Genomic DNA, 17,323 nt, shown 5'->3' on the forward strand with positions numbered 1-17,323 from the left:
TTTTTTCCCTGCGCTCTAAAAAGCCTGTTCATTGCAAAATGATGTCCATCCCTCTATTTTCATCATCTCCTCCCTCTTAGTCTATACTCTCCCCCATCTTCCATCCGCATCCAGGTTCAACCAGATTCTTTCCTAAACTGCTGTAGAAGGACACACCATATCATAGCGATTGGGCATTCTCACATATGATTAAGTCTTGAACTAAAATCACATCAATATAATTGATCTTTATTGTTTATTTTTATCAATGATATGTTCACTGAAGATCATCCCACTTGAGATTTCCATGTGAGATTCCCAAAAACCATTTTGTGCATCACTCCTATGGTGAAGGTTAGCGGGTATTTCTGTACTTGGCAGGGCGAGTCCCTAGATTTCTCTGCCTCCCACTGAGTCCTCTCTAATTAAGTTCCCTTGATTACAGCCTGCCTCGATTGGACATACAAGACCTATGAAGAGAGAGTAGGCACGCCTTTAATTCCAAAACATATGTACAGTACAGAGTGAACATATACGCTGTTTTTATCTCTAGAGTACAGTAGGACTTCTGTTTGGAACAAGTAAAATGTTTAACTTTGTTCACAATTGGCAGAGGATCTTGATATTATGGCTGGCCAGCCTACAATGACTGTAAGCTTGAGTGTGTACAGCATACTGTAACTGTATTTTACAAGCAATAGGGCCAATGACATGAATCAAAAGGTTTTAAGAACATTAGATTTCAAAATCTATACATACACCAGGGGTGCCCACACTTTTTTGACTTGAGTGCCACTTTCAAAATTATTAAGAGTGGCTTTGGAATAGTTACATACAGTAAGACATGTGACAAGCACACTTGGAATGGGAAATAGAGGAACATTTTGAATTGGTAGGTTTTTTTTGTGTTATAACTTTGTAATGCTACTGACGTTTGTGTACAACAGTCTAGAAAACAAAGTATTGCATTGTAGGTTTGAGCTAACAGGCCCTTATAGATGTCAATCAAAGTAGCACATGCAAAACAGTTTTTTTAAATATTTAAATATATTTGTAGGACCAAGCCATATGATCTACCTGCACAGCCTTTGTGACGATCTACCTTTTGGGCACCCCAGACACAGTTGAATATATTTTCTTAAACTAATTTGGAAAAATATTGTTCCTTGATGCTATGTATTCAAGTAAAGAGCTATATTTATGGACCATATTATGGTGGCCTGCGGAACGTGCATTAAAGAGGACATACAGAAAATGTGTGAATCAAAGTACCGGTAGTGATATATAGTGAAAAGGAAAAGCGAACAAAAAAGTACAAGACGTAACAGAGACAAATTCAGATAACAATTGAAGATAATTTGTCCAGTCTTGAGTTATATTTCACAGAAGAGGAGGACAGAAGTCAAACGGCTGACACCCTAAGTTTGATGATATGCATACGGCTGCCATCTTGCCAGCAAAGGTGCTACCTAGCTGCAACTTCTCATTGACAGCTCATTCATCCAAACAGAACAGTCCTATCTAAAAAGGGTCTTTCTCGGGGCGGAGGTGAGTGGGTGGGGTTGACATAGGGCCGGTTCTAGGCATAGGCGAACTAGGCGGTCGCCTAGGGCCTCAACCACTGAGGGGGCCTCGTCACAGGGAGAAGATTTTTTTTTTTCATGTATCCCTTACATGGGCTACTGGCCACATGTGGCCCCCACCTAGCTTCTTAATTTTGATCTCAAAGTGCACCAGATTGAAGCATTTTCATGGCAAATTTACAATTTTTTCTGGACCCCGTGTGGGCTAGCGCCCCCCCGGACCCCCTCCCCCGCCGTGGCAAAGCAGGAGGGGGGGGCCTCAGTATAATATGATGCCTAGGGCCTCAAAAGGCCTAGAACCGGCACTATAACCTTAGAGTATGGCTATAACCCATCGTTTTTTTCATTTTTTCATTTTTTTCAAATCCTCAAAAATGATGAAAAACGGCGTGCCATAGTATGCCGTACGTCGATATGGCAGTGGTTCCCGTTGGTCTGATACCACTGTGCGATGGTATTCTCCTGTGGGTCGGCGGCGGTGTTGGTTACGACTGTTGGCCACCAGTTGTGATGCAACAGAGTTCGCTGTGACCGTTGTGAATTATGGGTGGCTCCCAGAGGTCCTTGATCCCCATGGGGTCCAACAGTGGTCATTGAAGCGTGCACACACAAATGCACATATGCACCTACACACGCACAGGCGCACATGCGTATGCACACCTGGACCTGTAAATTAACAACACAAAAACTAAGGCACTGGCCTCGGACTTCTGGTTTACCGGAACGGGGTTCAACTCCCTGCAGTGCCCTGCTCAATTTGTTGTATTTACATGGTTCATTGGAAATTGCGGAAATTGCATCAAAATGAAAGTTGCGGAAATTGCGGAAATTGGAAATTGCGGATTTTCTAAAGAAATCTAAAACCGATGGGCTATAACCCATCGTTTTTTTTTTTTTTTTTTAACACTAAACACAATTTTTCCGCAACACTCCGCAATTTGCTAATGTTTCTCATCCTCCGCAACACTAAATTTTTCCGGTAAATACAACACATTGAGCAGGGCACTGCAGGGAGTTGAACCCCGTTCCGGTAAACCAGAAGTACGACACCAGTGCCTTAGCTTTTGTGTATTCAACTATTTGGGTAACATGTGAGCTTTATCCTCTAATTCATGGGCCTGGATTTTCTTTTCAACATTTCAAAAAACATGGGCTATAACCCATCGTTTTTTTAATTTTTTAATTTTTTTAAAATCCTCAAAAATGATGAAAAACGGCGTGCCATAGTATGCCGTACGATATGGGCTATAGCCCACGGTCCAAAATGATGAGAAACGAGGCTAACTTTTTTTTTCAAAATTTCAAAAAACATGGGCTATAACCCATCGTTTTTTTCATTTTTTCATTTTTTTCAAATCCTCAAAAATGAAAAACGGCGTGCCATAGTATGCCGTACGATATGGGCTATATAGCCCACGGTCCAAAATGCTGAGAAACGAGGCTAACTTTTTTTTTCAAAATTTCAAAAAACATGGGCTATAACCCATCGTTTTTTTCATTTTTTCATTTTTTTCAAATCCTCAAAAATGATGAAAAACGGCGTGCCATAGTATGCCGTACGATATGGGCTATAGCCCACGGTCCAAAATGATGAGAAACGAGGCTAACTTTTTTTTTCAAAATTTCAAAAAACATGGGCTATAACCCATCGTTTTTTTCATTTTTTCATTTTTTTTAAATCCTCAAAAATGATGAAAAACGGCGTGCCATAGTATGCCGTACGATATGGGCTATAGCCCACGGTCCAAAATGATGAGAAACGAGGCTAACTTTTTTTTTTCAAAATTTCAAAAAACATGGGCTATAACCCATCGTTTTTTTCATTTTTTCATTTTTTTCGAATCCTCAAAAATGATGAAAAACGGCGTGCCATAGTATGCCGTACGATATGGCCTATAGCCCACGGTCCAAAATGATGAGAAACGAGGCAAACTTTTTTTTTCAAAATTTCAAAAAACATGGGCTATAACCCATCGTTTTTTTTCATTTTTTCATTTTTTTTAAATCCTCAAAAATGAAAAACGGCGTGCCATAGTATGCCGTACGATATGGGCTATAGCCCACGGTCCAAAATGATGAGAAACGAGGCTAACTTTTTTTTTCAAAATTTCAAAAAACATGGGCTATAACCCATCGTTTTTTTCATTTTTTCATTTTTTTCAAATCCTCAAAAATGATGAAAAACGGCGTGCCATAGTATGCCGTACGATATGGGCTATAGCCCACGGTCCAAAATGATGAGAAACGAGGCTAACTTTTTTTTTCAAAATTTCAAAAAACATGGGCTATAACCCATCGTTTTTTTCATTTTTTCATTTTTTTCAAATCCTCAAAAATGATGAAAAACGGCGTGCCATAGTATGCCGTACGATATGGGCTATAGCCCACGGTCCAAAATGATGAGAAACGAGGCTAACTTTTTTTTTCAAAATTTCAAAAAACATGGGCTATAACCCATCGTTTTTTTCATTTTTTCATTTTTTTCGAATCCTCAAAAATGATGAAAAACGGCGTGCCATAGTATGCCGTACGATATGGGCTATAGCCCACGGTCCAAAATGATGAGAAACGAGGCTAACTTTTTTTTTCAAAATTTCAAAAAACATGGGCTATAACCCATCGTTTTTTTCATTTTTTCATTTTTTTCAAATCCTCAAAAATGATGAAAAACGGCGTGCCATAGTATGCCGTACGATATGGGCTATAGCCCACGGTCCAAAATGATGAGAAACGAGGCTAACTTTTTTTTCCAAAATTTCAAAAAACATGGGCTATAACCCATCGTTTTTTTAAATTTTTTCATTTTTTTCAAATCCTCAAAAATGATGAAAAACGGCGTGCCATAGTATGCCGTACGATATGGGCTATAGCCCACGGTCCAAAATGATGAGAAACGAGGCTAACTTTTTTTTTCAAAATTTCAAAAAACATGGGCTATAACCCATCGTTTTTTTCATTTTTTCATTTTTTTCAAATCCTCAAAAATGATGAAAAATGGCGTGCCATAGTATGCCGTACGATATGGGCTATAGCCCACGGTCCAAAATGATGAGAAACGAGGCTAACTTTTTTTTCCAAAATTTCAAAAAACATGGGCTATAACCCATCGTTTTTTTCATTTTTTCATTTTTTTCAAATCCTCAAAAATGATGAAAAACGGCGTGCCATAGTATGCCGTACGATATGGGCTATAGCCCACGGTCCAAAATGATGAGAAACGAGGCTAACTTTCTTTTTCAAAATTTCAAAAAACATGGGCTATAACCCATCGTTTTTTTCATTTTTTCATTTTTTTCAACTCCTCAAAAATGATGAAAAACGGCGTGCCATAGTATGCCGTATGATATGGGCTATAGCCCACGGTCCAAAATGATGAGAAACGAGGCTAACTTTTTTTTTCAAAATTTCAAAAAACATGGGCTATAACCCATCGTTTTTTTCATTTTTTCATTTTTTTCAAATCCTCAAAAATGATGAAAAACGGCGTGCCATAGTATGCCGTACGATATGGGCTATAGCCCACGGTCCAAAATGATGAGAAACGAGGCTAACTTTTTTTTTCAAAATTTCAAAAAACATGGGCTATAACCCATCGTTTTTTTCATTTTTTCATTTTTTTTAAATCCTCAAAAATGATGAAAAACGGCGTGCCATAGTATGCCGTACGATATGGGCTATAGCCCACGGTCCAAAATGATGAGAAACGAGGCTAACTTTTTTTTTTTCAAAATTTCAAAAAACATGGGCTATAACCCATCGTTTTTTTCATTTTTTCATTTTTTCCAAATCCTCAAAAATGATGAAAAACGGCGTGCCATAGTATGCCGTACGATATGGGCTATAGCCCACGGTCCAAAATGATGAGAAACGAGGCTAACTTTTTTTTTCAAAATTTCAAAAAACATGGGCTATAACCCATCGCTTTTTTCATTTTTTCATTTTTTTTAAATCCTCAAAAATGATGAAAAACGGCGTGCCATAGTATGCCGTACGATATGGGCTATAGCCCACGGTCCAAAATGATGAGAAACGAGGCTAACTTTTTTTTTCAAAATTTCAAAAAACATGGGCTATAACCCATCGTTTTTTTCATTTTTTCATTTTTTTCAAATCCTCAAAAATGATGAAAAACGGCGTGCCATAGTATGCCGTACGATATGGGCTATAGCCCACGGTCCAAAATGATGAGAAACGAGGCTAACTTTTTTTTTCAAAATTTAAAAAAACATGGGCTATAACCCATCATTTTTTTCATTTTTTCATTTTTTTTTAATCCTCAAAAATGATGAAAAACGGCGTGCCATAGTATGCCGTACGATATGGGCTATAGCCCAAGGTCCAAAATGATGAGAAACGAGGCTAACTTTTTTTTTCAAAATTTCAAAAAACATGGGCTATAACCCATCGTTTTTTTTTCATTTTTTCATTTTTTTCAAATCCTCAAAAATGATGAAAAACGGCGTGCCATAGTATGCCGTACGATATGGGCTATAGCCCACGTTCCAAAATGATGAGAAACGAGGCTAACCTTTTTTTCAAAATTTCAAAAAACATGGGATATAACCCATCGTTTTTTTCATTTTTTCATTTTTTTCAAATCCTCAAAAATGATGAAAAACGGCGTGCCATAGTATGCCGTACGATATGGGCTATAGCCCATGGTCCAAAATGAGAAACGAGGCTAACTTTTTTTTTCAAAATTTCAAAAAACATGGGCTATAACCCATCGTTTTTTTCATTTTTTCATGGAAGCGTGCACACACAAATGCACATATGCACCTACACACACACAGGCGCACATGCGTATGCACACCTGGACCTGTAAATTATCATCCTCCGCAACACTAAATTTTTCCGGTAAATACAACACATTGAGCAGGGCACTGCAGGGAGTTGAACCCCGTTCCGGTAAACCAGAAGTACGACACCAGTGCCTTAGCTTTTGTGTATTCAACTATTTGGGTAACATGTGAGCTTTATCCTCTAATTCATGGGCCTGGATTTTTTTTCTCCAAAATTTCAAAAAACATGGGCTATAACCTTTGTTACCTTTCTATCTGCAATGTGTTTGTTTAATAAAAATCCACTGTAGACATGTTATGAGCTACTCCCGGTCAAGAAATTCCTTGCAGATGATTTTCTTTCCCCAAGTGCTGGAGTTTGGAAGTGCTCGTTGATCACTCAACAGCCCATGTGTGCCACCTGTTTAGAATTAATGCAGGAATTAAATAGTGCTTCCAAACTCTGACACTTAGAAAAAGAATCAAGCAAAGAATGAATTTCTTGACAGAAGTAGCTCATAACATGTCTACGGTGGATTTTTATGAAACAAACACTTTGCAGATAGTAAGACGAGAATTCAAGCTTTTCGTACAGCTGCAATGTTGGAGAGTTTGACGTTATTTAATACAATTAAATAGGACTTTTCTGTTTGGATGAATGGGCTGTCTATGGGAAGTTGCACCTAGGTAGCACCTTTCTGGCAAGATTGCAGCCGTGTGCATATCATCAATGGAGTGCCATTAAAAATGGAACTGAATATGGATCTGCACTATCCATATCCATATCCGTAAAAGGAACATTTCCCTAGATTGAAACTGAAACACACAAGTGTGAGACTGGAAATATGCACACTGGGAAAACTTAAGATGAAGGTGACATGAAGGTCAAAGGTGCAACTTTGAGGTATGCCGTTATTTGGATGACAGTGGTCACATCTGTCTGAACTGGCATGAGATGAAGGCCAATGCAAATTTCCACCAAAAATAAAAAACGATGTACAGACATACAGACACTGGATGATCGATCTACATGAATAATTGTTCAGAGAGGGCATTTGTACCCTAAAACACATCATATAATTGTTTTCACAAGGTCTGTTTTTCCTCCCCCTCGCCTCTCAGCTCTACTGCCGGGCAACGGCTACTGCTTTGAGTCACCTGGCTGCTGCTGCTGGAGCCTGGATAACAAATTAATTGTGCTGTGTTGCGGTCTCCAAGCAAAGTGCATAAATAACACAAGTGGCTCGAATTGGAGAACTCAACATAAAGGATGGACATCACGAAACGGTTTTTATTAACCAAACTTCCCCACAGGGATGGAAACATGGAAACCTGTGAGCAACCAAAATATTAAACAATACATAAGTGTCAGTGGTACTTTACCAACTTAGGAGAATTGAGGAAGACCTGGAGATGCCGGCAAACACAGGAGAATGAGGGGGGCCCCAGGCCACCCCCTGTAGGGACGTCGAAGCCGTTCCCCCCCCGCCTAACTTACAACCAACTAATACTAACAACGAAAACAAAGACTGCCGGTCATCCCCAGGCCAAACTAAAGTAAATTAAAGTAAACTCAAAACAAGTATTGACATGGTGTGGGACTGAGATGTTGCTGGGTCTGTGTCTGCCATGACACTGAGCTGGCTGGCTTTTATAGAGAGGGCTGCAGCAGATGACAATTAGGGGAATCTGCTGCAGGTATGCCAGTCTGGGTGTGTCAGTCTGAGTGGGGAGGAGAGACAGAGAATTAGCACAGACAATGATTGAATGACTGAGTATGTGTGTGTGTGTGTGGGTGAGTGATGTCATGGCCACACGCAACAACATAGGCCTATTATAGGCCTGCCTTTAAGAAAATGTGATTCCACAATGAATATAGCCAATACGATGTAATTATTAATAACAGTGTAGGTTTATACCGTTTACTTATGCAGAAAAGGAGGATGGACACTGGTGGTGATAGTCAGGTGCATGTGCGCACCTCGGTGGCTGTTAGCAGGCCATAGGGAGACAATAATCTGATAAAGTGAATGGATTGCAATCCACGCCATGAGAGCATTTTTGATAAATTAAAACAATTTTCAACTTTTATCAACTTAAAACAATTGAAAATTATACAGCAAAGCCACTTTTTTAAAATGTGTTTATTAATATTTCTTATAATTAACGTTTGATACTTGAAGCAGGAATAATGAACAAAAATGCTGAGCATACCTCCACATGAGGCTTAATCCTGGTATGTTTTCTTCTGTGACTGATTTGTTTCTATATGTGTAATACCTGTGATAAGGTGGAGACGTTTTTGTAATCGTATGACGGGTTATGGCAAGGCGCAGGAACATAGAGAAGGGGAAACATTTCAAACACGCCATTGACAACATTCACAAGGAAGCCATTTTGTTTTATTTAATACTTGGGTATTAAGTAATTAATTAAATAAGATTAAAATGGCCACTGTGTGAATATGGTTAATAATCCAACTCCCATACAACACCCTCTTCAGCACAACCACAAGAAACAAAAATAATTAAAATAAAACAAAGACAAATATAAAGCAAAGCAAAAACAAAACAAAAAACATGGTGAGGTTATTTACACAGCCTTCAATAATTTGCTAGGCCTTTATTTCAAATACTTCTACCTTGCAACTGCACATTCCTCCGACCTACAGTGTCCCTTTGAAAAACTATTCATTATATTCAATTCAATAAATCATAGCTCCTGTTCCAAGAGTGCTATAAGGAGACCAAAGACTAGCAGTCTAATGTACAAGATAGGGCAGTACAGATTCAACATGACACATTTCCTTAAATATTCTGTCGCATGTTTTAGATTTAGTTTCACTAGTGGTCTGTGAACAAATGGTGCTGAAACAGAACATGAATCAGTTGCCCTTGAAAGTGTCCAGCAGCTGCCTGGGTTGCATTTGCTTGTTTCCCCCCCCCCCCCCCCAATTCATGTTTTGGTGGAAACAAATCAAACTTTGGGTGCATTCAACTGTCACTCAAAGAATACGACTTACGAATGCATCAAACAATATTTTAGCATATATTCTGTGTAGTACAAACAGTATACTGGAATGTGGAATGGGAAAGACTGAATGATGTCATCCAGGGGACTGACACGCTATAGGACAATACAGGGTCCATTAAGGAGACGATTTGTGTGGAATACTTTCTTCAGCCCTTCAACATGAAACTTGGTCAACCCATCTAATGTCACTCCTATGCAACTCAAACCAATTCTATTCAACACTCCCATGGCACCACCTCTATGGCACTTTCTGGTCTTTTCAGTGGTAACAAACTTTAAAGGCAAACAACAGACTGAACAGTCTCACCTTCCTTCTAGAACACATCCATAACCAAAACAAACAATCATTTATCACAGTTGGCAAACACATGAAAATATTTTAAACAATCCGAATGCTTCCTGGTTGCTTTAATTACTTGGCCATACAAAATTGGGGCATTTAAGACATAACCATAAAAAATGTGATAGTTAAGAGGGAAACAAAGTACAACAGAGCAAGAAAGAGACTAAAATGATCAATGTAGCTAGGAATCAACGCTTCAATTCTCTGTAGTTATAGGCAAGTCTGTCACATTTCACTGTAAGTTCATTTCATAACCAACCGCTTCATCACAATTTGCTGTGTGAAGGCAAAACAAAACAAGGAGCACATGAAACATTGTAGGTACATCATTGCACCCGAATGGCCAACACCAGGCACATTTTCACATACACTTGACACCGCAATTTGCATTTAGATCACCAGCCATTAAGCCAATACCTAGTTATAATCAAGGGGGATTAATTGGTCATTTTTGCACAAATTCTATACAAGTTCTGGGTTGTTCATATAACACAAATGAGCCAATGGTGGCATATAATGGACTAGAATGATGGCAAGAGTCCCCACCACACTTGATTATACTTATAACCCTGATTTATACTTGTTGCATGCCAGTGTCACACACCGAAAATAGCAGATCTACAAGCTCAGCTATTTTTAGTGCACAACACAAGTATAAATCAGGCCTTGGTCTTGGAACACAAGCAACGTCACACATACAAAACATTGAGGTTGGTGACTGAACCTCTTATGACAACAAAGCAGAGCTAACAGGCCTTTTCTTTGGAAAATTGACAATCCACAATGTCATTGGTCCTTCCAAGGGCATAACAAAGGGGGGGGGGGGGGGGGGAGAAAAAGTCCACAAAACCTCATAAAGTTCACAGTCACACTAACAGCCCACCACTGTAGCGGAGTCGACGCTATGGACCACAGTGAAGTGTTGACACTGAGGAGAGAGAGGATTGTACGAAGTGTTGCTTTTCACCCAATAACTGACGAATGAGATTCATCTGAGCCGTTGATCATTTTATACTCCCATTAGTACAGGAGGCATGGTATTATGTCAGCCATGAAAGGACTGCATGCCTACATGACTTGCTGTGTGCAGTGATAGTAGAACAGATAAGCTTGGGGGAGAGGAGGAGGGCGAAGTGGAGAAAAGCAAGAAGAATAGGAATACGTTTACACAGATGTGAAAGACTGTGGCAGCTTAAGTAGTATAGACGGTCAATATTGATTTTCTTCCCAAATCCCAAGAATTGCAGAGTTTTTGAGCCGTCAGCCTATGGTGACCAACGGTCACATTTTCCTTTATTGATATTGTGCATTAAGTGATTCACTGATAGAACTCCCCTCCTCGCATTAGCAGTCTACTGCGTTGTCCCTCACCGTTCGCATTTTCAATCTTCCCACAAAAAGAAGACAAAAATACTGTCAAGGAGGTGTAAACAAAGTTACTTAAAATTTGGCAACGGCGTAAGTAGGGGTAGCCTATAAGGATAGTAAATACTGATACCTGCTTAAAAAACAAAAAACAGAAGAAAAAACAACATTTCAGTATACCAAAACATGACTGTTCACACAGGATTCTTTCTTGGTCATAAATTTAAAAGGAATGGGATAGTTAAGACTGTTTATACAACCTATGGACAAATGACAAATGACTGCCAGAGATTAAAAGGAATAGATTTCTCTTCCAACAACATAGAAAAAAAAAGGAAAAAAAAATCCATTAAAAAAAAAAAGATCTGTCACACGTCCTTCTTTGATCCATCTGTGTTAACTGAGGGCTAGGGGCGGGGCTAGCTAAGAAAAAAAGTTTGTCTGGAATGTTGCTAGGGATTGTTGCTAGGTAGGCATCAGGCGGAACGCTGTCATTGAGATTGGCAGTGACGGGTCCCGCCCACCTCCCAGCCAATGGAACGTCCTGAATTGTAGCGGGTTGGGGAGGATCCTTAAATGGCAAGTTTGGACATCTGGTCTTCAAGTTTGATGATTCGCTTCTCCTGACTGCTGACCAGGTCTTTGAGGGATTTGATTTCTTTCAAGATCTCCTCCAGCCTGGCTTCACTTTTCTGTGGGGAAAAAAGAAGACGTATGTGTGACATTTTATTTAATGACATGATAATGTTTATTTTATTTTTATCAATCTTTCAACAAATGCTATGCAAATTTCCTGAAGGCAAATCATATTCTGATTAATGTCAAACCTATTCCTGTTCACAAAACAGTCAATAACGGCAGCTCCTCTTTTTTATCACAATCTACAGCTGGATCTTCAAGTGCCATGTGGCAGAGCCGTGAGGGTTAACATATACCGCCTGGCCAGGCCTGTAGCCTGCATTTCAGGAGCCAGTGAGCTATGATTATAGGCCAAATCTCCAGAGAGCAGTGGAGGCATGGGCTGGGTCCCAGGGAGGGCGGCTGTGTTGTGGGCGAGATGGGGCAGGACGCCCAGTGGCTGGGTGCGCAGAGCACCAGCAGACCCTCAGTTTGTGGGTCAGAGACAACATCTAAAAACCACTTCATGTATTCAGTTTGTAATCTTAAACCTAACAAACTCTGCTGGTCTAGAGACTCAACTGCAACATGATGCATTCAGGATTAATTGTGTATCAACACTTTCAGCGCCCCCTGGTGTTCATTTGAAATTACCGCAGGCAGCCAGGGTATATCTGTGTATATAGGTGCCAACCACTTCCGCCCACACAGCCCAATACAATGAGAGGCGGAGGAAAAAGTTTTACGAGCACAAGCTGACATGTCTTAGTTTTCACCACAAGTAGTAATATGGCTGGCGCGATACGATCAGAAATCAAATCACTATTTACATCTGAACATCGGGCGGATTGGACTAAAACAGAACTTTGTAGTATTTTTCGGAGAAAACAAGCAACAAATAAACGACAATGAGTGGATCCTTATGGGAGGCGTGCGCATTGATCCTCATGTGGGAAGAAGGTATGGCGCTGTCTAGCAGCCTGGACAGCACGAAAGGTTAGTGTTGAGATTTGGCTGCCTGCTTACTACCCGCCATCTGACCGGTTCGGCGACCTCCGGGGTTAAATCTGAACAAGTCATCTGACGTTTTGGTGTCCATCGTGTTAATCAGTGATGGAAAAAGGCATGCCAAGGGCAGTGCAGTGGTAAAAAGAAAAGAAAAGCACAGCAATTAATTTCTATGCTATGAATTAATTTCTATCCTTGTTCAAAAGCAACAGCCATTGATCCAATATGTAGTGGGTGTGTCTGGACTGGACTAATCTGGTACAGCATGGAACAAATCACTAGAGTACATTAGAGTGGGTTAGCCGACTCACAATGGATGGAGTTGGAGAGGCAGGCTTGTTGGGGGGCCCCGCGTTCTCTGCGTTCTTGGTCAGCTTGCTGTCCAGAATGTTCTTCTTTACCACCTTGAGGTCGCGGTTCTTGCCAGGGACATAGCCGTTTTTAAGGGAGATAAGTACGGGGTCTCCGTTCTTCCCATCAAACCACTCTTCTGCTTCCAGAACTGCATCTGGACCTGCTGTGTCCGGATACAAGTCGTCCTGGAACAAGTCCGACTGGAGGGTAGAGCAAGACAGACCATGGACAGAACATTTAGGTACATGCCTGGCTTTTTACATGGACACCAGCAATAAAGAGAGGTGAAAAGAGGCCTAATAGCAGTTTGTGTGTGGTTTAGGATTTAATCTCACCTTCCTAGGTACAGTCATGATGATAGGTTCACACTTCCTTTCATGCAGTTTATAGAATCTGTCAACACACAAGAGGCTGATTACCCAATCTGTAATGCATTAAAAGAACATACAATTTCATGGGGCAGTGTGTTTAAAAATATGTTTTACTGTAATGAGTATGCCAAGAGAGCGTACTTATTACATTGTGAAGAAGTGCTACCTCCTAGTGGAGATGGTAGGAACAAGTACCCAGGCATGACTATTACAAAAACATTTATTCTGGTCGTCAGATAAAACATATTTCCAATTTCATTCAGGAATCAGGACCACTCGCGTCGAATCGTGGCTCAATTAAACGTTCAGTTACTTGCTCAGGGACACCTCGTCATAAAGCCTGGAGAAGCTGGAAATCGAACGATTTTAAAGTCGGCTGCTCTATGTCCTGACCAACTGCTGCCCCTTTTAGTAAAAGGTAAAAGGGATTATTTGTCATGAAGAGAGACCCGAATAATTCAATTTGATTGGTGCGAGAATCAGCTGAGCTGTCAGCTGATGTGGATAGTTTCTCAGCTGAGCCATCAGCTGATTATCTGTAAGAGAGTTAGGAGCTTGACTACAGTACATGGCCCCTCCGAGTTATCATGATACCCAGTAGATATTTTCCACAGCAGCCATATTAACATTAAATAGTAGGTTACATTCTTCACAGGTGACAATAGCAACAATTTGACCCGAATGGAACAGAACCGTATTCAGTATCATTGGTAACACCCGTTTACCCAACTATTTCATGCCAATATGGTGTAAATAAACAAACCAGTGGTTCCCAAATGGTTTGCAGGGGCACAATGGAGTGCATTAAGACCAAAAATATATTTTAAACGTCTTATTGATTTGTAGAGAGATAAGAGCTGTTTTCCATGGATATGAATACAGGCCTGACGTGACCTTTGAGGAGCCCAAGGGAGTGTGCTCAAGGGTTTGAAAATCCCTGTATTGAACTCATTGTTTCTTCAAGCTTACCTTGCTATTTCACACTTATTGACATCGAGTCCCCTCTTGGGCATGTAGCCCATACCCCTTTGTGGCTCCTTGGTGGTGAAAGTGTTGAGGTAGTGGACAAACGGAGCCTCGTCCGTGATCTCAAAGTAACGAATGCTGCTGTCACCCTGTCAAACACCAACAAAATATAAAGGGGTGGTATTATTTCAGCATTGTGCTACATAGGATTTGACTTAAAACTCCATTTGAACATTGTTTAGACACAACATACCTTCCCACAAAGATAAACCACACTGGTGTCTGGGTCATAGAAGGGCAGGAGGACTCCATTGCTGGTGTCCATTTCATGAACAGAAATGGCCTCATCCATGCTTTGCTGAAAATTAAGCATGTGGTCAGAGTGGTCTTGTTGATGAGCTTCATCTCTAGAGGTTTTAAGACAGTTGGAACAAATACCAGCAGGAATGTTTGTTTCATGTACTGTACAGAATTATTTAATGTAAGCAAGCTTTTTCCTTCTGGTTGCCTGAAAAAATGAAAATACATTTTGTGACTTCAAACCGTTATCGGCTGTATGCTTTTCAATTAAACAAATCCTTCTATAAATGCGCAAAATCTGTTTGTGTACGTGTCCCCCCAGGAGAACTGCATGGCCGACTGACATCAAACTCTGTGTGCATATCGCGGAGGACCCAAGGGAGTGATGCACAGAGTGGGAGGTATAAAATATAAAATCGGGCCAAACCAGACTTAAGGACAATAGAAAGGAACCCTCTAGTCTACTGCATTCTCTTGACTTCATTTAGTAAAACTGTGATGTTATTCCATGTCTCCATGGAAATTGCAACCTACCGGGTTCCAGAGGGCTAGCTGTCTCTCACTCATGCGGCTGAAACCTGTGGTGAAGACATTGCCATCAGCCATGAAAATGGCCCTCATGGGTCTGGATCCGTCATGTGCCTTTTCCTTCTCCTGTGAAGTACAGGTCACAGGTCAAAATACAACTGGTTAATATTCATATTCTAAATCCTGATTAAAATGTAATAGAACAGCACCCTATACTTTCCCTCCCAATTTAGTTACTGTATGTCAATTCCCCCCAATGTGTATGGTCCCTGTCACTGCTGATCTGGGTCGTGGACATGACTCCTAGTCCTAATACCAGCCAGCTGTTTCGGAGGACGTAACGCATGCAGAGGAACACGCTATCCTTTCCAGTTCCACTCCCCGCTCAACAACCTGTAGAAGTCACTAGTGCAGCAACAGAGAATGCCAACTGTGCTCGTGAAGCGACCAGCCAAGCTGGATGCACCGTGGTAGCCTGGCAAGGCCAGACTAATATCACAGCTAATTGTGGTGTGTGTAACCCAAATCTTGTCCTAACACAAACATTAAATGCCATTGACAATGAATGGACAATTTTGAGTGTTTGTGTAAACACATTGATGACGAAGGTGAGGACGCAAATTGTGATTGGCCGGAGTGAGATGATGTATGATGATGTACGATGATAAGAGCGCCCCAGTCACTTCACACGGGTGTGATTTTTAGTGGTGGACTTTACCCTGGATGTCCTAGTCTCACGTTACCAGACTGTTGCCTCCACGATTTCCAAATGCTTCATTATACAGTCTGGGCCAATGGAAGAGGTCTCATGAGTATCCGGATACAGCGGAAGTGGAGCCTCCTCGCCACTTTCGTTTCGTCTTTACAGTTGCGCATATTTATCCTAATATAAATAGAAAACATCTAAGGCTATAGCTTGTTGCTTAACAGAAAAGGAAATAAAAACATATATTTTCGTGGCAGCTTCCGTTACTCAGCTCATGGGGGTTATAGTCCCAGACTCTATATAGCATTCGGAGATTGTGGAATAGTTTTCTGGTAACGCGAGACTATGGATGCCCCTACCCTATTCTTTAAATGTTATTCTTATTCTTCATAGTAATCCATCTAATCTCCTTGGTCAAAGCCTTCAATTCTGAGTGAAATGCTTTGTCCTACACAGAAGAATGGCAAACATGAACAAATCAAAAACACCACTCACAGCCACAAGCTTTTCCTTTCGTGGATCGATTACTCGGATGGCCTTGTCCTTGCAGGAGGTGCAGATGAGGCTGCCATTGCGGTTCCAGCATGCGCTGTAAATAACGTCTGGATGCATGTCCTCCAGGTTGATCATGGCCTCCCCTGTGCCAACGTTCCAGACGATGATCATATTGTCACAACCTGGCGAAAAAGAGAAGTAGCATGCATACATTAAAAGCTACAGTACTTGACAGCCGATTCCAGATTCTAGCCTAGAGATCTATGCTGACTTTGAAGCTGAGCAGGGGGAAAATAAAGTCATAGGCGTTACATGATTTGATCACATAAGCACACAGCACACCAGAACCACAACACCAGCACAATTTAAAAAATAAATCCAACTACTGTATGTTATTTTGTTTCAGTCAAACAAACAAGGCCAATGTGAATTATTGTATTTAATTTTCAGCTTTGCACAAAGCTTACAAATGAATGATTACATAATATTTTATACCCCAGTAGCTTTCAGACGTGTTATTTTGGTCCTCCCACGGCTAAAGGAGGAAGGCACTTACCTGCACTGAGGAGGACATTGCGTGCTGTAGGGTGCCATGAGATAATGCCAACCCGTTTGGAGTGGCCCTCCAGGACCACAACGGGTTCAGCCAGACTGGTGACCAGACCGTTCTCAGGGATCTGCCATACCTAGCAAGAAACATGACAGACAAACACTATCAGTAAACAAAGACAGACAAGGAGCTATACATAGTAGAGCCCGTAAGGTTTTTGTGTATGGTGTGTGGGTTATAGCAGTGGTTCCCAAAGTGGGGTCCGGAGACCCTCAGGGGTCCTTGAGGGAGTTCCAGGGGGTCCTCAGCTAAATAATAGTTGGAACCAAATGGACCCTTATGG

General features: G+C 40.8%; 1 protein-coding gene across 1 annotated transcript in view; it reads right to left on the bottom strand.

The window, feature by feature from the left end:
• Positions 1-8,469: 8,469 nt before the first annotated feature.
• coro1ca (coronin, actin binding protein, 1Ca) overlaps positions 8,470-17,323 on the bottom strand; it is a 47,576-nt gene continuing 38,722 nt past the window's right edge. Inside the window, exons 4-11 of the mRNA XM_080766828.1 lie at positions 16,987-17,116; positions 16,431-16,612; positions 15,236-15,355; positions 14,655-14,759; positions 14,405-14,550; positions 13,400-13,457; positions 13,022-13,264; positions 8,470-11,776 (exon numbers count right to left, since the gene is read on the bottom strand). Coding sequence (XP_080622954.1) covers positions 11,657-11,776; positions 13,022-13,264; positions 13,400-13,457; positions 14,405-14,550; positions 14,655-14,759; positions 15,236-15,355; positions 16,431-16,612; positions 16,987-17,116 — 1,104 coding nt within the window. The 3' untranslated portion in view covers positions 8,470-11,656. The remainder of the gene's footprint in view (positions 11,777-13,021; positions 13,265-13,399; positions 13,458-14,404; positions 14,551-14,654; positions 14,760-15,235; positions 15,356-16,430; positions 16,613-16,986; positions 17,117-17,323) is intronic.

Source organism: Protomyctophum bolini (genome assembly GCF_963924005.1).
Source record: "Protomyctophum bolini genome assembly, chromosome: 6".
Lineage (NCBI taxonomy): Eukaryota > Metazoa > Chordata > Actinopteri > Myctophiformes > Myctophidae > Protomyctophum > Protomyctophum bolini.